This window comes from Populus euphratica, unplaced genomic scaffold (assembly GCF_000495115.2).
Source record: "Populus euphratica unplaced genomic scaffold, PopEup_1.0 scaffold883.1, whole genome shotgun sequence".
In the NCBI taxonomy this organism is placed as follows: Eukaryota; Viridiplantae; Streptophyta; class Magnoliopsida; order Malpighiales; family Salicaceae; genus Populus; species Populus euphratica.
The window spans coordinates 16,806-38,391 of NW_011500747.1; the positions used below are offsets into that span (position 1 = coordinate 16,806).

At 33.5% G+C, this 21,586-nt stretch overlaps 1 protein-coding gene across 3 annotated transcripts; it reads right to left on the reverse strand.

Moving 5' to 3' along the window:
* Nucleotides 1–979: 979 nt before the first annotated feature.
* On the reverse strand, nt 980–18,959 carry LOC105116250 (uncharacterized). 3 transcript variants are annotated; one of them, XM_011013503.1, is made up of 31 exons: nt 18,538–18,959; nt 18,370–18,463; nt 17,662–17,863; nt 17,269–17,410; nt 17,042–17,142; nt 15,945–16,008; nt 15,622–15,735; nt 13,953–14,173; nt 13,053–13,107; nt 12,860–12,943; nt 12,493–12,688; nt 12,262–12,388; nt 12,098–12,149; nt 11,966–12,010; nt 11,204–11,279; nt 10,990–11,063; nt 10,858–10,908; nt 10,431–10,588; nt 10,112–10,159; nt 9,522–9,579; nt 9,335–9,418; nt 7,264–7,519; nt 6,949–7,145; nt 6,520–6,584; nt 6,283–6,406; nt 5,563–5,744; nt 5,391–5,462; nt 5,147–5,307; nt 4,924–4,965; nt 3,886–4,091; nt 980–1,457 (listed from the first exon to the last, which is right to left on the reverse strand). In XM_011013503.1, the coding sequence occupies exons 1-31, from the start codon at nt 18,709–18,711 to the stop codon at nt 1,362–1,364; spliced, it is 3,621 nt and encodes a 1,206-aa protein (XP_011011805.1). In that variant the 5' UTR covers nt 18,712–18,959; the 3' UTR covers nt 980–1,361. The 3 variants fall into 3 exon arrangements, with proteins under 3 accessions (XP_011011805.1, XP_011011804.1, XP_011011806.1); XM_011013502.1 differs by having other exon boundaries at nt 3,886–4,094; XM_011013504.1 differs by lacking the exons at nt 18,370–18,463; nt 18,538–18,959 and having other exon boundaries at nt 3,886–4,094; nt 17,269–17,427; nt 17,662–17,743.
* Nucleotides 18,960–21,586: the final 2,627 nt, after the last annotated feature.

Sequence of the window (21,586 nt, forward strand, 5' to 3'; positions counted from 1 at the left end):
CATATAGATTATCTAAAAAATAACTTGAAATATTTTTTATTGGATACCATTAATTTTTTTTTCTTTTTATGAAATCAAAGTTTTTTTTAATGATATTAGCAATCGCCTTTTTTTACAATCCTTCAAGATTTTTTATTTTATTTTATTTTATTTTTATATTTTTTTTGTTTGACTAAATTTTTTTTTTTAAATGAAATCTTTAGCATTGTTTTTTATAACATTAGTGGCTCCTTTTGTTTATACAGCCCTCCACAACGGTTGAGTCATTGTAAAGAAAATTGGCTCGCACTAAAAAAATTTCCTTGCTACTATAAAAAATACATTGCTAATAGTCACATTTTTTTTAGCTAAATTGCTTTTTTAACTTGTACTCGTTGGAGAGCGTGGCCTCGTAGACTAGCTTCATAACTAAAGCACGGTATAGCTCTCTATACAAGGGCGGACCAAGTCTAATGGCACTTGTAAAGTTTAACAAAGTTTTCACCTTGGTCCTAAATTTAAGTCTTATTTTAATCATATCCTTGAATTTAAGGCTGGTTTTATAGAAAATATGCTTCTCCCCAAAAAAAAAAAAAACCTATCATTGCATAACTTTACATTACTGTTAATGCATCCCGAAATATTTTATATTGGAACCCCCGCACCTAAAATCGTAGTTCCATCATATACTGCCATGAGCTATCTAAAACATTGGACCATGATATGATATGAGAGTACTCTTTATCTGTATCATCCCCAGTAATACACTGGTTTCAGGAGGGAAAAAAAGAAAAGAAAAAACGAAGGGCCTTTCAGAGGAGACGAAAATTAAAGAACAAATTATAGGATTGCATCTCTGATTCCCTTGGCACTCGGGAGAACGATATATGACTATGATCATAACATCTGCTTCTGAAGAGAAGTGGAATCGCTCCACCTCACAATGGCAGCAAAGTGGCAGAGGGCTTAAGATTGGCTTGCACAAGAAGCACATAAAGAAGAAAACACGTACATGGAAAACATGTCTATAAACCAATCGTCATATACAAGTGGCTGAGGTCTATTATTGAAGCCCAGTAAACTCCATCGTGTGTTTTCATGACATCTCTTGATCAATTTCCTCTTACCAACAAATAAATCCATTTCCCAACTGACAATTTTTTGTACAAAGCTATGTCTGTAGAAAGAATAATGAGATGCAAGCACCCTACGTGATTGTTCATTTTCAGACAGATTAAGGCAGCAAAAATTTGTCCGAGGCAAAATTCATACAATTTATTTACTACAAGGTTGATGTCAGATTGGATAACGCAATGGACACGCAAGCAATTCTCGCCACAACCTTCAATGGTTCAAACTTCAGCGAATGATATAATACAAAATCAAATATTGATGGTAGCTTCCCATAACCTAAGAACTCCATTACGACCACCGCTGCATATCCTTTTCCTTTCAAGGTCAGAAGCCACACATCTAACCTGTATATGACAAACAACGCCAGAAACAGAACGGGTGAAACAAGTTAGATGGTGGTACATATGTTCCTCTAAAAAAATTATTATTTCCGAGGAAAATAGAAACAAATGCTATAAATATATCCCAACAAATATTTGGTTTCTTCATGGATCCGTTTTTAAGAAACGTGTCTATCATTATGATTTATCTGACTCGGAAGTCTGTTTCATCTTCATTGATTTTCATTAGAGCCAACACAGAGAAGGCAGAATCTAAGAGCAAAGAAGTTCATATAAAGCATATATCAAAAGATGTAGAGTAGCCCCATGAATTGCAGCCTTAAAATGCCTTCAGACTGCAGGCCACAACCAATTGCTATTGTGTAGGTGATTCCATTGAATGAAGGCAGCCTTTTGCTTATTTAGTTTAAGAACCAGCTGGCAGTAAATCCCTGATGGAGGAGCAATTTAACTGGATTTGAGCTTGCATCAAATATTCCTATTAAAAAAAAAAAAAAAAAAAAAGGATGCTACAAACCAGCTCCAGCTGCAAAATCAACTGCTAGCGTTGCTGGCTAAGAAGTCAAGGTTTTGGAGAAAAATTAATGACACAAACAATGCTGGAATCAATCAACAAACTACCAGAACAGCACATCTGCTTTCTGGGTTTGTGGAAGATCATTTATTAATAGGGCAATATGAGATGAGACAAGGCCAAATGAGATCAACAGGCACAAAGGAAAGCCAAAGGATTGCTAGATTACACCTACCAGGCAAGGGAATTGTTGGATTAAGAAGCAGGCCTAAGAATAGCTTGGAGGTATAAAATATCTTATTATGGCCAATCAGTTGATAGAAACTTCGATAATAGAGCAAGTTGAATGAAAATCTTTAGATTGAAGAGAACATTTAATTCCCTTGCAAGATAATATCTAGAAATATTAGATAAGGACGAAACAACAGCTGAATAAGAAGTAGGCTCTACATTATCAAGGGTTCCATTCCACCTGGGCATTAACAGGACACAAGTTTTAACTAAACAAACAACAGTTCAGACAGAGAGAGATCTCGCACAAAAAGGGCATTGAATAAACAAATGTTAACATGTCAGTTTAGACATGGAAAACTTCAATAACTGAATTTATTATTCTGAGATAAATACATGCACACCATCCTTCCATTTTTCAACCTTTGAAGGAAAACAATTAATCTCTAAGGTTCTGGGTGGATTGAGGTTAAATGCAGTTATGAGTTATGGATTTAACATTTGACCCCCTTTAACCATGTTCAGTATACTTTTTAAGTTGAAGGTAAAAGAGGAAGATAACAGTTCACCCTAAAAAGGGGGTCAAGTGTTAAGCTAGTGGAGAAGATTTTGGAGCTTGTGCAAAAAAATATTTTTGTTCTTCTTTTTTTCATATTCATACTTTACTTCCCTCTATGTTCCTCATACCCAACAGTTAGGTCCCACCATTATACATTTATTATTATTTTTTATTATAATTAGTTTCAATATTAATTTTATAATTTCTATACACCATACATTTCCCATTCAACCATTATTTTTACACCCTTGATTTCAACCTTAACACTTAATCAACCCATGCAAAAACACTAATCCCCAATCCAAATTACTGGGAGTTTGGAGTCAAAATGCGTTCAATGCACTGAATCACCTTGAACTAAACATTTAATACTCTACATTAAACAGTTACTTATTTAGCATTTGACATTTTCTTTTTGACTCGACAAGATGCAAACTATTTAAACTTGCCCAACATCTAAACATGTTTTTAGTGGCTCTAGGTGAGCTCATAAGGCTAAGTTTGTGTTTGGTTTGGGTACAAAGTTTAAGATTAAATGTTATTGAGTCCAATGTTAAGGGGGTGTAAGAAAGAGATAGAAGGACAATGTGTTAAGAATGCCTGCTAGGCGTGCAAAAATTATTTGTAATGATGGAAACCAATAGTATTTTAATCAATATTAAATTAGAATATAATAAATAAATGAAAATAATGTGTAATGGTAGACGCAATCACAGGGTGTGAATGAGAGGGTAAATAAATATTGAATTTGACAAAAAAAAAAATAATATGCACACAACCCCCCCACCCCCCCAATTTGAGATTGTTAACCCTTTAAAGTTCTCCCCACCCAAAAAACAACAAACACTCCCAAACATGGTTAAGAGGGGTTATATGTTAACCCCCTTCAACCTAAAACCAAACACTGCCTAGAAGAGGAGGGGAGGCCCTCAGGAGGACATATTAGTTTTGAAATTGGGAATGCTACCATTTGAACGGGGTTGAGAGGGTTTATGGGATGAGAGACAAATTCTTGTTATAGAACACAAGGCCCAGTGTGTGTTTCAATGAACATATGCATGCAAGCAGAATTAACAGTAATAGCTAGGAACAAAGGGACAGTTTGATAGAACTAATACAATTCATACCATAGCAACTGTCCTTTGAGGTGTTCTGTAAAGTTGCCACCCAGACATCTTTGATCCCGTGCTAGAGAAGCCACCAAGTCTCTCTTGAGGCTGGTGAAAGAGGGACATAGAATTGTCAGCTGCTCCAATTCCCAGCCAGTGTTCCCCAGCATTGATGGATAATATAGGAGCAGTATGAATAGTAACATTCTTCACGCATCTTATGCCTTCTGCATACATTATGTAAAAAATGCTATCAGGACATATCACAAAAGACACTGAACACAGGCCATGACACCATGCTGAAATGATATCCATGAGCAAAGAAATTGTTAAATTTTACAGGAAGAAAGATGGTCAAAATGCATTTTTCAGTTGCGTGACTTCCAACCATTTACCAAGGTAAGACTTAAGAAAAACTATGTTGCAATCCCATATAAAAAATCACACACCTAAGGTTGGCATACATTATGGTTTTTCCATTGGTAGACTGTACTGGAACCAAATTATTTTGGTTGACCGCTCAATGTTAGTAAATAAAAGCTTTCACATATATGTAGTATATGGAGAAAAAATATCAATGGAGAGAAGTCCTCTTAAATTAAGGGTTAAATAGATGTCATCCTTGCATTCACAATCCTGTCAATGACAAATAGAAGGGGATTGAAAAATTAAAAAAGAGAGGGTCAGAGAGAGAATTGGAAAAAGAAAAAAATTGATTGAAACAACAAACATGAATGAAGAGTTAACTTATCAGCTAGCAGGGCTTGGTAAATAAAGTACTCGTAACCACAATTGCATTCATTAGGATACATGTGCTCAGAGAGTTAATGAACTGAGAGAAGATACTAAGATTTCATGGAGAAGCACTGTGTTACTTCCTAAATAAAAACGCAGAAGCAAGATAATATCAGCACAGGTGATATACTATCCACCTATGCAAGTTGGATGAGACTGCTCAGGTTTGGAAAAATTGCATCTTGCCATAGCCAGACATAGACGAGCTCCAAAACAAAAAAGATATAAAGTTCAACTTTGCAAGAAAAATACTGCTCTTACCTTCCTCATTTTCCCAAAATCGGAGAAGACCATCAGTTGAACCTGAAAAAAGAAATTGCATTTTAGTACACATTTTAGCAGTTCATGTTGGCACTTGAAACATATTTTAGTATGAATCATTAGCATTCATGCTGATACTTAAGATATCATATAAACCTTCCTATAAATGATAAAAGATCTAACGCAATCAAATCACAACAAAGACAAAGTAGCAGATATTTACCTGTTATTATTCCTCTGTCTGACATGGAATACTCAACACACAGTATTGGACCAGCATGGCAGGCTAGAACAGCATCACATGTTCCACGTGAAACGGACCACACTCTTGCAGTCCAATCATCACTACCAGTAATCAATGTGTCTCCAACCATTCTAATTGACCTGCATAATGGATAGACACGTGGCTCCTTCACAACTATAATTAATAGTTATCATGGATAGGAAAAATACTCCACTCTGCTCACCGAATCCATTTTGTGTGCCCTAAAAGCTTGTGCATCTGCCTACCAGCACGGATGTCCCATATATTCGCAACCCTAGCAATGCAAATGTTAAAACAGGTTTTTTTTTTATTAGTCAATTACAGAATAAAGAATCAAAAACATACTGTAGCATTTGAAGTTTCAGAGTACATACGCATCTCTACCAGCAGCAGCAAGAATTCCAGTGGAATCATCATACTCCATGCATAGGACTGCACTAGAGCAACGGCCAACTGTTGCCACACATGTATCAGTTCGAACATCCCACATCTTAACAGTTCCATCATGTGCAGCAGTAAGGACACGTTCACCAGACAGCATACGGACACAGCTAACCTACAAGAATAAATAAACGAATTATTTTCCGATTCAAATATCTTTTACATATGTTTCGTTTGTAATCTCAGTAACATCTAAATTAGTTATATTGTTAGCGAAAAAGAAAAATTTAAACAAGCACTTTTGTTTGTGTTGCAAACTTGCAACATGAAAGAGCAAGCATTGTGTTAGATAGAATCTCCACAAAATCAATAATAAGAAAATCTTTGTTAAATTAAGAAAGAAAAAGATATACATACATACATACATATATGTTTGTATGTATGCATGTATATGTATATGTATATGTATATGTATATGTATATGTATATGTATATGTATATGAATATGTATATGTATATCTTTTCTAACACAGATATCTCAATCCAAGCATGACAAGCACAATTGAAAGAACCTTTCACAGGGAATTTGATGCTAGACTGACGCAACTTTCTGACATAAAAATATTGGATTAACAATGCATGCAACTCTGTGAAACCTTTCTAGTCCTATTCCTAATATAAAAAACTTGCATAGATGATCCTAATAGGCAAACCTGTGCATCATGGCCCTTCAGCTCTTCAAGAAGCTGGGATGTTTGCTTATCCCACACAATAACAGACTGATCATCAGATCCTGATACCACTTTTCCTCGATCAGAACTTATAGCTCGAACAGTTCTGCAGCCCACAAATGTTAAGGTCAATCATAGGAGGAATGACCACTGAAAAAGCAGGGTCATCAGCACATACTGACTTGAATAAATCATCACAAATACATAAAAACAAGACACCTGGTATGCCCTTTCAGAGTTGCACGAAGTTCAGAACCACGAATGCTAGGATCCCAGATTTTAACCTGCATGATCATTCAAAAGAAATAAATGTCACATGATATAATAATGCTACTAAGACTTCACAGTTGCATCCATCAATTAATCCTAGTGTGTGACGTCACAAAGGCTATGATCTACAGGGAAAACAAGCAAGCTGGATTACAGGATTGGCAATTTAACTAATCAGTTACAAGGCATGGTTGTTTCAAAATGGTAGAAGTTTGAATGCTCCTGTCTTGATTCCTTCAATTTAGAGCCAAGAAACAGAAGCTTTAACACATGCAGTAAAGAGTGCTCAGAAAGCATGGCTCTGCAGTTAAATTTCCAGACATGAATTGTGTAAAGGAATTATACAGGAAAGGAAATTAATCTGTTATGCTAAATTACCATGCTGTCTGTGCTTCCACTGATAAAGAAACCAGCATCTTCACGGTCACCAACTAGATCCCAGACCTCTCTTCTGGTAACACAATGTAAGGCAGTAACGGCACCACTATGGCCTCTAAGTATGCGAACATTCGTTTGAAGTTTCTTCTGCCCAGCAGCAGATGAATCTTGTTTTCTAGGGGTTCCATTTTCATTTACTGCTCAAATCAGAAATAAACAGCAGTGTTGTAATCACAGAAGAAAATGAAAAAAGGGTTATATAATGGTAGACAAAATTATTGTAATACAGGTGACCATTGCTATGAAAATACAAACCTGAAGTGCCATCGGAAGCCCCTTTACGAACACGACCAAAAGAGTTTGCTCTGGATGGATCTCTGCTAAACATGCTTTGGCCCCAGCTCCTGCCAATAACAGAAGCTTCTGCAGGTTGCTCATTCTCATCCATAGAATCTTTTGGGCGTGGGGAAGACAATCCAGGAGATCGCATGGATTGGGCTTTTACAGAAGAGATTCCCCAGTAACTGATACGAACTTGCTGGATGTGTGACAAGAATCCTCTGAGTTTTATCTGAACCAAAAAACAAAGCAAATTTCAGTAGCATGAAATCATAAAAGATGCAAGGAAATAGTGACAACAAAAAAAATGGAACAAGATATTGACAAAATAACTATGTATCAAACCAATTTAAATCATCACCAAAACCCTGGGTTTCATGAGAAACATGTTGACGACTCAATGAATATTGAAATGAAAGAAAAGAAAGGATTTCTTAAATGCAGATAAAGTTGATTATCTCATTTAGTGCAAGTCCCTAAGCCTAAAGGATTAAGCAACTCCACAGTGGATAGTGATTATGGGACATGGAAAATTGAACATAAGAATTATCATTTAGCACAGCAGAGTGTCAGATGACATTCTCCAAATATCAAGATATGAAGACATAGGTCTCCGTGACAGATGTAATCTATGATGCCAAGAATATAAAACCTGACCACGATTGAGTGTTCAAAATAGGTAATTATGTAAAATTTCTATCACAAAATGCATGAAATGCTTAGCTTTTACTCACTTCTGATATAAATGAATATGAGCTCTTGTATTTCCAGGACATAAGTGGACAGGATAATCATGCTATTAAAAGTTGAACATACCAAACAACCATGATTGAAGTTTCCTCCAAATCTAGTGAAATGCTTTTACTGATTCCTCCTACCTTCACACTGCTTTATGTGTAAAGTTGCTTAATTTTGTTTTTCACATCAAAAGTGAGTTTTTCTAAACTTCCACATAATCTGCTAATAAAAGTATGAACTTAAAAAAAAATCAAATTGTTTAATGAATGCACTAAAGCAATGAACAAAGATAAAAGTTTCTTTTCCATATGGAAAGCAAAGAACCATTCCATTTACAAGGAAACCAACATCAGGGGCTCTTTTATTTCAAACCTTTATCAATTATATATTGGGGAAAGCACACCACGGAAGCAGCCACTTCAAAACAGTTAACAGAATTCCTCTCCGAAGCTGTAAATGCTAGCTTGTTTCTGATGACTATTTGGGATGGTACTTTCCAAAAAGAAGAGGAAAGGCCTACTAACAAGTATATGACTTCCAGAAAATACACTTCTGATAACTGGTGTGGAAATAGTTGAAACACTCTTTAGATGGGTACTTGTGAAGTAGTATACTCGATTGATTGTTTTTTAAACATACAAGAGCTCAAATATAAAAAATAAAGATAGCTCAAATAGGGATTTTGAAAAAGTACAGCTACTAATATAGCTGGATATCCGACTCTACTACGCACGAATAGGAAAAGAATAGCAAATTGAAAATCCCTTACTTGGCTATTTTATCCTTTATAAAGATTTGGGAAGCATTGGCAATAATTTCCATCTACTTTGGATACTATAGTTCACCTACGCCACTTCTCTTTTTTCAGAAGTATAACTAGAAGTATCAGGATGACACATGCTAGATACATATTTTGTCTTCGAAGTAAATCTAAATTCATTTTGTTCCAGAATCCCTGTGTTCCAAATAGTTTTATTCAACACCCACTCCATTCTGAAAGCTATTCTATTTGCTTTAGGACATGGTATGTCACACATCCATTTGTTATTCAGTTACAAAAACATTCAAGTAAATCAGAACCAAAGGCATTATTGTATCAAATAGCACATTGTGATTAGATATTTAAAAGTCAAGAAAGCTAAAATCACAGACAACACTGAACACTGAGGTATGCAGAGGTCCAATCACAATGGAAGTCCCGATAAAAACACCTGCATATACTGGCCAAAAAAGGGGCCAAGGTACTATTGTAAACTATGGATCTTAATTAAACCACTGTCAAGCAGCATACAATCAGGAGTTAACTTACAAACTGCTTGTATCCAATATTATTCTTCTCTGCTATTGTTTCAATCATGTGCCAAGCATCAGTATCAAGAAGTCCCAATCCAGCCTTCACAATGACATGAAACATATGAAACATGATAACAGCAAGTGAAGCCTGAAGGAGGGAATAAAAGTCGTGAAACAAAAGAAATACAGACAAAGAAGATCACCATGTGTAATGCCACAAGAATTAGTTGTGTTGTTACTAAAGCTGAATAATTGGCTGGCCTGCAATAAAAATAAAAAAGCATAACACCTCAGAAGCTTGGCATGCCCATTCTAAAAGAAAGTAATTATTATAATCTTTCATCAAGGAAAGAACAGAAAAAGGGTTAAATTTCATGCATCCTAGAAGAACTGAAGAAAGCGCCTCCCAGTACTCAGTAGCTGTATGCTCTTTGTTTTTCCTCCTTTTCTCCATGTATAAGTGTGCGGGAGGGGAAGAGGGCAGAAATTAAACACAAAATGGCTTTATCTAGAGATGCTCTTTGCAATTTATTATGGCTCTTTCATCACAAGAACCACCACATGACTCTAAGCATTATGTCAGCTAACTTATTATTGTCACCAATAACTCATAAAAGACAGAATACTAACTATACCATTAGCTGAAGCTGGATTATTGACAAGGACCAAATTTAATGGATTGATGAGCAGTTTTTTTAATTGTTTTTTAATCATTGTAACAAATATTAGCAAATAGTTAAACAATGAAAATTAATTAAGATTATCACAATTTGTTGAGAATGTGCAGCCATACTTGCTTGAAGGATGCTCCATTAGATACTCAAAGTACCCCTCCCAGAACCTGCAAGAAAATCAAACAGACCATTTAAAATTTCCATTTCTATGTTCTTTTTGACAATTAACAATTCATTAAAGCAACACCACAACAGGATCACGGGAGCTGCTCTAAAGACAAGAAAAGGAAGTTGAGATAAGATAAGATCAAAATATGATGGGAAAGATAAAATGAAAACAAATCCTAGTTCAAAGCAATAGGGAGTCATTTTACAAGAGACTGTAAAATGAAGTAATGGCAACAAATGAAATCCAGCAGAAAATGACTACATGCATACCGTAGCTCCTCCCATATAGACAGAGAAATAAGATGACGCTGGACAAAGTCAGAAACATTATTAGCATCTCTTTTATACATCTCAGCAGATACTTCAAGGGCGTCTCTAATGGTTGACACATCATTCCGGGATGTGGCACGACTAATTGCTGTTTTAAGCTGAATTTACACAGAAAACATATAGGGAATTAGGTAGCATGAAAAACCGCACAGGGAGAGGCAGAGTCAGGGAGGGTAAAAGAAGCTTATATTCTGAAGCAACAATTTACATGTAAGTGGGAAACCATCATGGATATTCAACAAAGAACTTAATCATCAAATCCACTATGATTTAATTTTGTAATGTTATTCAGAGATACATTTTAGAAATTTCAACCAATAGCAATTCTCTCATGCTAAAAGAAAGCCTTGATGCATCCTCTACATACCAGTTCTTTCACAGCAATAAACTGCTCATCAGTCAATTGACAGTGCCATCCCTTCAAGAATAAAATGCAGAAAAAAGTTAGCTTAATCATAAGCACAGAAAAGATTAAATAAATTTATTCTCTCCTACGTACTGAGTGTATATGCTCCCTTATACATTCAACAAATCCACTACCACCAATCCCCTCCGCATCAGACTCAATCAGTGCTGCAAAGCCAGTAAACAAAACACCAATCAATATGCAGAACTCTATTGAACTATATAAGTAAATAAAATTGAGAATTGAAAGGCATAAAATGTTGTCTAAAAAATTTCAATGAAAGGTTTAACATCTTGTAGAAGCATACCAAGGATAGTGCCATATTCAAAAGATGAAAGTGGATCATCAGTGGCTCTTAGTTTAAGAAGACGCAGCCACAAACCCTGTATAGAAGTAAAAATAATACTTCAAACCACACAATTATGGAAAGAAGACAGACAGTAATTTCAGCATTGTTATCAGCTTGAAATTCTACCAAATTTCATTTTGTTTCTACATCACAGAAGCACAGAAATAAGATTGAACGCCTAAATTTTACCTATTCTTGCATAGTTTACTCATAATATTATATTGCATGTAAGTTGCATCTTTGAAAAGTGAAATGATGTCTCCTAGCCTCTACAAACTTAAATTAATTGCATAACAGGTTCCGTTACAAGCAAGACTTTTCTTTTCCATGAAGAGAAAACAGCAATAACAATACCCATTCCAAACCCATGAATATGGGAGAAAATAAAGACAACAAAAAATAAACCTTCTCAGATGAAGTTGGACCACAATATAAACACATATTCTAACAGCTAGGATGATAGGCTGCATCCTAGAGATATGTCTGGTATTCTGATTGATTACAGTGAAACTCTAAATGGGAAAAAAATCCTTCCAACTCCCAATAATCTAAGAAAGGAATGCTTAAAGGTTAAGTCCAGTTAATACGAGTTACTACTTTTTAAGATTATAACATGATGAGTTGAAATATAAAAAATCTACACACATTCCTATATGTGTTAAATACTGGAACTACCCAGAAAGTTCATTAGCATTCAAAAAAGGAAAAAAAAAATTATACCTGCAGCTTAACTTTAATGTCCAAAACCATGCGCTCCCTTTCTGCCTGTGAAACATAAATATTCACTGATCAGGATAACCCAACTTCAAAAACAGAGCCACATCTGCACCATTTATGATATAAAGAACTTACAGCCCTCTCCATGGGACTAAGAGAGTCCTTGCCCACTTGCACAGATGGTGAACTGGTCCAGAAATTAGACATATTAGGAATTCTCTATTACAAATCAAACTAACATAATGAAAATTAGAATAAAGCTATGCAGAACACACATACAAACTTAGCAAAATACACACCTAGGAGCATGCTTTATGTAATCAAAAGCCCCACTTGCTGCTGCAAGAATTTGCTTCCTCTTCTCCTCATGTTCTTCTGACCTGATGTTTGCGGGAAACCTATCATAAGTAAATTTAGCACCTGATCCTGAAAGAAATGAGGACATCAATGTTACTATAATGTTATAAAATCACTTGAGATGTATTTGTATCAATTTCACAGATTAATATACACTAAGACCTCAAATTTACCCAATATTCCAACATCTGGATCTGATATGGTTATAATTTCAGGCTCTACCCACGAAGAGGGGAGAACTGAAATGGGATTCTGACCCCTTCCAATTGCGTCTTGTAACTTGTCAAGAAGATTATAATTGTTTTCATCAGAATCAATAACTCTCTCCAAATAATCCAAGAAACCATGGGAGTCTAAGAACTGTGTTATCTGCAAGCAACAACAAAGTAAATACAAGGAGAACCAAATCAACCAATAAAAAAAAAATCAATGCAAAAATAAAAATAGATTTAATCACAAAATATCAAGTTCAATAATTTTCACAATTTAACGATGCAGATTTTTCTAAGTTGGTAAATGATGATGGGAAAAAAACTTCACCATGGCATCTGGTGGTTGGTTGGTTGACCGAGAGCGCTTCCTCAAAAATGCTTGAGTGTTGAAGGCATGAGTTGCAGTGTTTTCCTGCAAATAGTTAACTTTGTAAAATTAATTTGAAGAAGGTCATGGTAAGAATTTTTCAAATTAATTCAATGTGATAATAAGAAAAAGGAAAAAGACAAGAGAGTCGTACAATGAAATTCCGGTATCCACCTAAAATGGATGCAAAGAACTTTAGGAATATTAACCTGCATAGAATGCACAAATCTAACAAGTATTAGAATAAAAATAAGAACAGAAAATAATTAAGCTCTTCAAGTAAGACTATCCATCCTGAATTTTTGTATAATGGAAGCACCAACATGATACAAAACAGGTATTTAAAATCAAGTTCCATAAAGAGCAAACGGCAATCGCCAGATTAACCATTAGAAATAGCTGGACAAATACAGAGTCATACTACATTGTTATAGAAAACATATAAACTGATTAACTAGTACCACGGAAAACCTAGGAAACACATTATATCTGATAACATCATAATCAAATGGGAATATTATATGGGATAAATGTATGACTACAAGTAATTATAGAGCATCTTTTGGAGAGTTTTTGTCCTAAACAAACAACACCAGAAAATTAGAAGCTCCAGGATTCCTGGAATAACCAATACACTGTTGGATTCTCTTTTACCACCAAGAAGGGGAAAGAACCATAAAAGAGGAGACAGGTGGAGTACTGTACATTATATGTAAGTACACGCTTAGCAGTGCAATAACTAAACAAGCATTCAAACTAAGAACTTAATTGCTGGCAACAAGCATAACCATCATTATTGCATTTTCAAAATAATTGCATGTCTTTATGCTTCTCCAATTTTCAGTTAAGCAAATAACTGAACATCCATCTCTTATATATTATAAAGACAATACCAATATAACAGAAATGCATAGCAATTACAAAACCTATCAATTATATATAGAGAATATTGTCAAAAGAGCTTTGATGAACAGTTTACGTAAATATGCAGTAAATTTAAACAGGGAAAGCAATGAGTACTTCATAAAGATTTCATGGAGCATCCAAGTATCACCTAAGTTGAAGGTCATGATCTTCTCCCCAAGGCTTGTTGCAGCCCTTTAAATATTGCTCAGATGAGTTAACCAAACCAGCTTTCATCTGATCTATTCCCATGACATTAGGGTACAATAGCTTCAGTATCTCACCCCGCAAAGAACTTAATTCTGGCTCTGGAATAGGGGGTATTTCCTCTGAGGTACAAATTTGGTTATACTCAAGGTCCACAACCACTACCTGCAATACAATGAAAAAGGGACAGAATAACATAAACCATAGCTCAAGAAAGTGACCTAACAATAAAGCTGAAAGTCTTTCGGACAATAAATATGAAATTCTGACATAAAACTTAGGTGATACTCAAATTTGATTGAATATCAGTCTGTATAAGCAATAGTAGACCACATAGCAATACTTAAAGCTAAAATAAACCTCAATCCAAAACTAGTTAGGGTCAAAAAGGGGATCTACCTCCACTCAGTTCTGTTAAGGCTAAAAGACCATGCAGAAATCTGCTACCATCTAATAGTAATGAGAAGAAAATTAATGTACATAGCTGCCTCTGAGTGCCGCACATGAAAATGATAATTATACTGGACAATATTTGCACAGCTCCTTAATTGAAGAGAGAACCGCACACCAATCAAAAAGAAAAATAGGGGAATGGGGAAGCCTAGATCCTAAGTACGAGATACCCTAAGATGAAGATGCAAGGGAAATACCTAATTATGGGCTTTACATGATCCTATAGTCATTTAATTTAATGACTCATATTGTGTAAGTTCCCAGCATACATCTGAATCAGATAAGATTACATGACAGAATTCTCACAATTATATCAAAACCCAAAATGTGATAAACTTTAATCTTAAAACTGTAAAAGTGATCCCAGCCCAGACATGTCATTATATCTTAGGTTGCCAACCAAACAAAAAAGTCAAGAGTAACATGAAACTCACTTATGAAGTATTTTAGCAGGTAGGATCATACCCGCATTCTGCATTTGAGCTTCTCCTTATGCAAGGTATGCTGTAAATAACCCTACACTATTTGTACCATTTTCCAGGAGAATCCATCCACAGTTTGCACAACATGGCAATCACAGTTCCATTCATTTCAGGAATCAATTTCAAGTTACATCATATGATGAATGGATCCAGTATTGTTTTGAATTGTGCGCACCTTGCTCCTTCACTAGACACTCACTCCTCTTTCCTATCTACTAACAGCAAACAGAAATATCAAACCCTCTACGTAGACAAACTCAAGGCTGGCCATGCAGAAGTAAAGGTATGGGATAGAGGCTAAAAAACATAAATGGTTACGGAACAGGTAACAGTTCATCTGTCAAGGGAGTAACCTGGCAAACAAAAACTCGGCGATTTCTATTGACTAGAATGTGTCTATTAATCGTTCTTTCCAAGAAGTTTAAAACACATGGACCAGTTCATGCTATGCATTCTATAAAGCAAAACCAGAAACCATACCATAGCATTTTCAAATTATTCTACTCAGTTGAGCTGTCCCTGACACAAAAGAGCTGATAGAGAAAATGCTGCCAAATTCCATGCTAAAGAAAAATAATATATATACAAAAAAATTAAAGAAAAAGGAATGACAAAATATTACCAAGAAAGACATCATTTATTAAGCCAAACAACCATAAGTTTAAGCAAAAAACTTACACCATCCATTGCAAGGTAAGATGTATCAACAGCTGAATGGAGACCCATCATATAAGGTGTAGGAGCATCAATATAGTCAACTCCACTGAAAAATAGTAATGGAATGTAGACATGCTTCAGCACAACAAACATAAAAATAATTAGAAATGAGTTGATAAGAGAATCACATGAAGACATGAATATACCATCAGCCTATTCAGAGAATGAAAAACATTTTAGCTGCAATTTTCATCTATGAAGATGAAAAAGGTTCCAGCAAAAACCTGGAAGTGATATTCTAGTCTGGTAAAAGAAGAGTGAACTTCCAAATAATTAAAACTCACCTGCCACCTAAGGGGATAAATCAAATGACATATGGCCTCTGATGCTAGGGTTAAAAGTGAATACCTGCCTCAGGAGAATATAGTAAAATTAAAAACACAAAAGATATTAGCAAGTATTATTTGAACTAATGCTTCAATGGTAGATAAATCAAGAATTTGCACACAAACAGCTGCTTTGGTAAAGAATGCAGACAACATTTTAGAACAGCCTGTGGCCTTGAGTAAGAGAGCATGGTAAATATGAAAAGGATTTGCAGCCATTTAATTTCAAAACCAGTCTTCTTAATATTTTTATAGAATTTCTATCTTCAGAAAGACTGCTGACTAGAAATTTCATATCATGATAATTGAAATCCACTTGCACACTACAAAAACAGATCCATTAAATTGCTAATGTACTTTCCCTTGATTGTATACAAACCCAGGGATTAACAATTGGAAAAGAAGGCAATCAAATAATGGGAGCTAGTGGTTAGAGCAATGCATAAGCACATCTAAATGGAGACCACATCAATTATTAATAACATAATTGGATGTTGACTCCCGACTCCCCTAACATTCCCAAAAAATCTAATTCAAACCATGTCCTGATAGTGGTAAACCAAAGCATACAAGATAGGTTCAACTGAAATAATAATCAAACCAACAATATCACTCACCTTGAAATAATTATCAAGCCAACAATATGGATTGGTTATTTGCCATGGCCTCTAATAATACACACCCATGGAGGCTTGTTGGTTATTTCACAAACTCAAGGCATCTATGCCATTTAATATGGATTCAAACAGATATTAAGCACCTAACATCACTAGTTGAAATTCACTGTATCATTCTTGTATGCATAACATACCAAAGTTGAAGCAGATTTAAAGGTTATTAATACATAATTGGGAACCTAAAGTTAAACAAATGATGATGCCAAAACTTGACCAATAAAACCAATGCACATGTTTTAATAAGCATGCAAACATAACCCAGATGACTTCTGAAAATTTTCAGTGTAGTGAGAATAGTAAAGAGAATCAAATCAATCGTGATTAAATTTCATTACTTCTCCTAAACAATTATTATTTCTGTAAGGATCAGAGAGATACTTGTTGGAACGAAGTAAGATCCTCCTTTCAAGTAACACGGCAGTAAAAAGTTTGAGCAAGTTGTCCACATCCAAACACTGTACCAATGGCTGAAATGATATCTGCATTCAGCAAAATCAAAAGTCATTTACTTTATAATAATGTGAATTTTTGTTAACCCTCACTACACCACACAATCAGCAAAGGCAGAATCCAGTTAACAAAACCGAAGGGATAGGAAGTCATACCTCAACATAGGGGAGTCCATCTTTGGGTGGAGCCTCCACAGAAAGCAGGCGATTCTCAATGGCAAACAAGACCCGATCCTTTCCAGGAGTAGGCAAAGGTACATTGGAGACCATGTATGATATAACATCCCATAATGGCTTGCTGAAATTTTTATAGAGGAGAGAAAATTAAATGAAATGAAAAGGATACAATGGAATTCCATTTTTTTAATGAACTGATAAACATAGCCATAATATAAAATCTTATAACTATTAATTCATATTTTGATATTGTAAAGGTTGAGTCATGTGCGCATGAATACCAGGAAAAAGTCAAAAAGTTGGTAACCGAGTCCCAATTGTCACCTACTGCTAGCCATATCAGAGAACCTTCCATAACTAAAAGATACTTACCTACTTCCAGCAGGGGAAAAGCAAAGTGCAAATAACTCCTCCAGTGCAGTTCTAAGAACACCAAAACTAGGAGAGTGGGAAACAAGGCAGATACATTTGTCAGCAAATGAATTTGGAGGTATACGGTAAGCTTCAGCAATATCCTCACTAACTGGATCTCGAAAGGCAATGCAACTAACATAAATTTTGGATCCATCACCCTCTGCAGAAAGATTTTACATTAAAAATATTTTTGAAAAAGTCTCACAAAAAATAAATAGAATTACACAAACAAAAAAGACAACACGGAAATAAATCAAGCTGTAAGAAATTCATATACATGAAATAAAACTGAAGCCATTGAACTAAAAGTGAATGGCAGTAATGATTTCTGCTGTTCGTCAAACATAATTTCATATACTAGAGTTGTGTTTCATTGTTTTCTTTCTAGCACTGTAGAAGCGCATTCCACCCTAGTGCTTACATCTATAGAAATCATAAGAAATTTGAACACTATAAATTTTCAAAACAAACCCAGTGAGATTTATCAAGAAAAACAAAATTCATAAACATAAGGTTGGATCATGTTGCATGCTCTTCATGCTTCAAAGTTTCAAGGAAAAGAACAACTTGGCAAAAGTCCACCCATTCACAATAAATCTGATTTCCAGAAAACTTTAATTGTGAAATAAACAAATAGCTGACAGAATAAAAGGAAAAAAATGTTACCAGTCAAAACAATGGGGTAACTTTTAGGAAATGTGGAGGAATCATTTGCATCAAATCCCGACGGGTAAAACTCCACACCAGCAGGAAGCACACACTGCCAAACACCAATAATTAAATAATCAAAATCAGATCCACATAACAAAAACAAAAAACAAAAAAAAAACATACAGTTGGGAGTTGAGGAGGAGGCGGAGGATAAAGAGAGTGATTATCTGGAGGATATTGATCGAGTAGAGAAGGCAAATACAACACTCGCATTCCATGATATCCTTTGTTTCCATCCATAGTTCTCATCTCCGGACCCAACCCACACACTACAAAATACTCGAAGATCCCTCCCATTTTCTTTTCTTCTCTATTCTATTTCAACCAAACTTAAACCTTAGACAACACCAACCCCACCGCCGCCATGGAATCCAAAATTATCAGCAGATTGTAAACTCTAACATCATCTTTGGCATTGGAATAAGATAACCCCTATCTCTCTCTCTTTAGAAACTCTTCCCTCTCCAGTTGAGGACGGTTTTTCTGTCCATGGTCGGGATCTTTCATAGCTATCACAACGTGCCCGGGTCAAGTCGGGGTCGAGTCAACTCTTGAATTAGTGGATCGAACCGGATCTATCATAACGAAAGCTAAACAGCATAGAAAAATCACTATAAAAGATATTTTATTATAAATTATAATGATAATTTTACTTTTAATTTCTTATCTTATTTTTTTACAAGGTTTTATTTTAGTTGTTCATATATTTTTTTTATAATAATTAAAATACATAATTATTATATATTTATTTATTATTTATTGGATTTAATAAGAGTTGTCAAACCATAGTATTATAGATTTGCAATATAATATAACTAAATCTATTAAAAATGGTGTGGCTGTTAAACTCAAAATTATTTAACTTCATCGTAAAATTTAAAAGCTTTAAATACATTTAAAATATTAATCAGTATTTTTTTTAATAATAGTTAATGATAGTTTAATATTTTTTATAAAAAAATATTTAGAATACTTTATAATAGTTTAAATATTTTTTATATAAAATAGAAAAAAATTATAAAAAAATTATTTAAAATAATTCAATGATAGTTTAAATATTTTTTAATAAAAAATAATTAAAAAATTAATTAGCATTTCTATCTAGGATAACACTATAATGGTAGTTTAAATATTTTTTATAAAAACAATTATAAAAATAATTATTTATAATACTTCAAGGATAATTTTAATTTTTTTGTATAAAAAACATTAGTGTAAAAAGAATAATTTTAGTGTAAAAAGAAAAATGTAGATCAAAAGATATTTTAATGTGGATTGTAATAATAGTTCTACTTTTAATTTCTCATTTTATATTTTCACGAGATGTTACGTTGGTTATTTGCATTTTTTTTTCTCTCATGACAATGAAAATACATAATTATCTTTTATTTATTTATTATTTACTTAAGTCATACAAAAGTTGTCAGACTCAAACACCATGAATCTGACATGCATACCAGACTCAACATTTTTGGATCTAGCATGGTATCCAAAACCAAGTCTCTTGAGTCTGGCATGATTGCGAGATTCAAGACTCATGCGTTTGGCTTAAATGCTAGACCCAAAAACTTATAAAAAAAAATTTAAAAATATTTGATAGACTCATGAGCCTATAAAAAATTAAAATAAAAATATTTAGAATATTTCTATAATAGTTTTAAATTTTTTTAGAAAAAATGAAAATAATTATAAAAAAATTAATATTTTTGTTTGGAATTTTAAATTATTTTTATAAAAATAAAAAAAATAATTAGAATTTTTATTTAGCATACTTCAAGGATAGTTGAAATATTTTTTAAATAAAAAAATAATTTTTGAAAAAACTTAATTAAGATTTTTGTTTAGTATACTTTAAGATAGTTTTAATTTTTTATATTTAAAAAATAGAAAAGATTCATAAAAAAATTATTTAGGATTTTTCAAAGGTAGTTTAAATGTTTTTTTATAAAAAATTAAAAAAATTGCATTTCTGTTTAGGTTACTTCAACGGTAGTTTAAATTTTTTTCATAAAAAACAAATATAAAAAAATTAATTAGTATTTTTGTTTAGACTACTTCAAGGCTAATTTAAATATTTTTTATAAAAATAATAAAATATCAAAAACATTAATTAACATTTCTATTTAGAATACTTCAAGGATGATTTAATTTTTTTATAAAAAAATTAATTAGGTATGGCCGCCAAATCCAATGCTCTTAGGTTTGACATGACCGCCCAACCCAAGTATGTTGGGTTTAGCAACTTAATTCTCTTTAATCTGGCATGACCACTGGATCTATAAATTTAATTTGAATGATAAAATTAAAAACTATAATAACTTTGGTTAGGCATGTTTAATATTATTATAAATATTATTATTTTAATTCTTATTAATCTTATAAATAAAATTATTAATAAATTTTTTTAAAAAAATATTACTATTAAAAAAACTATAGATTTGATATGAAGAGCAAAATTAATAATAATAATAATAATATTCTCTTAGGTTACTTGGGTTTTGCGACCTCTTAGATCTGGCTTTGCCATCAAACTCAATTTGCTTAGATCTAGTAGGATTGTTAATTAGTATTTAAAAGTGTATTTTTATCAAGGTTTTATATCATCATTTTGCACTTAAAATATCAATAACTCCTTAACTAAAGCATGTTTTATAATAACATATCTAATAATATAAGACACCTTTAATTTATGATAAATGTTCATTTTAAATGCAGGTGACATGACCAAAAGATTGATGTCTTCTTCCAAGTGCAGGAATGTCGAAGTAATAAATAACACGGCAAGATTAGGGTCGAACCACATGGAGGTTAATTGTATAAATTATATACAACAACAACAACAACAACAACATTAATAATAATAATAGTAAGAATAGAAGAAGAAGAAGAAGAAGAAGAAGTTGATAAGCACTTTGAGATAGAAGATTAAAATAAGGATTAACAATGATAACAACAAATATCAAGGTTAGAGGATCTACTAATGGTATGTCAAACAAGTATAGTATACATTCTTATTATGCAATTGGAAACCACACAAAAATAAGGTTCCAATTTGATTAGTACTTAAAAGTGCATTTTTATCAAGGTTTTATATCATCATTTTGCACTTGAAGTATCAATAACTTCTTAACTAAAGCATGTTTTATAATAATATATCTAATAATATAAGATA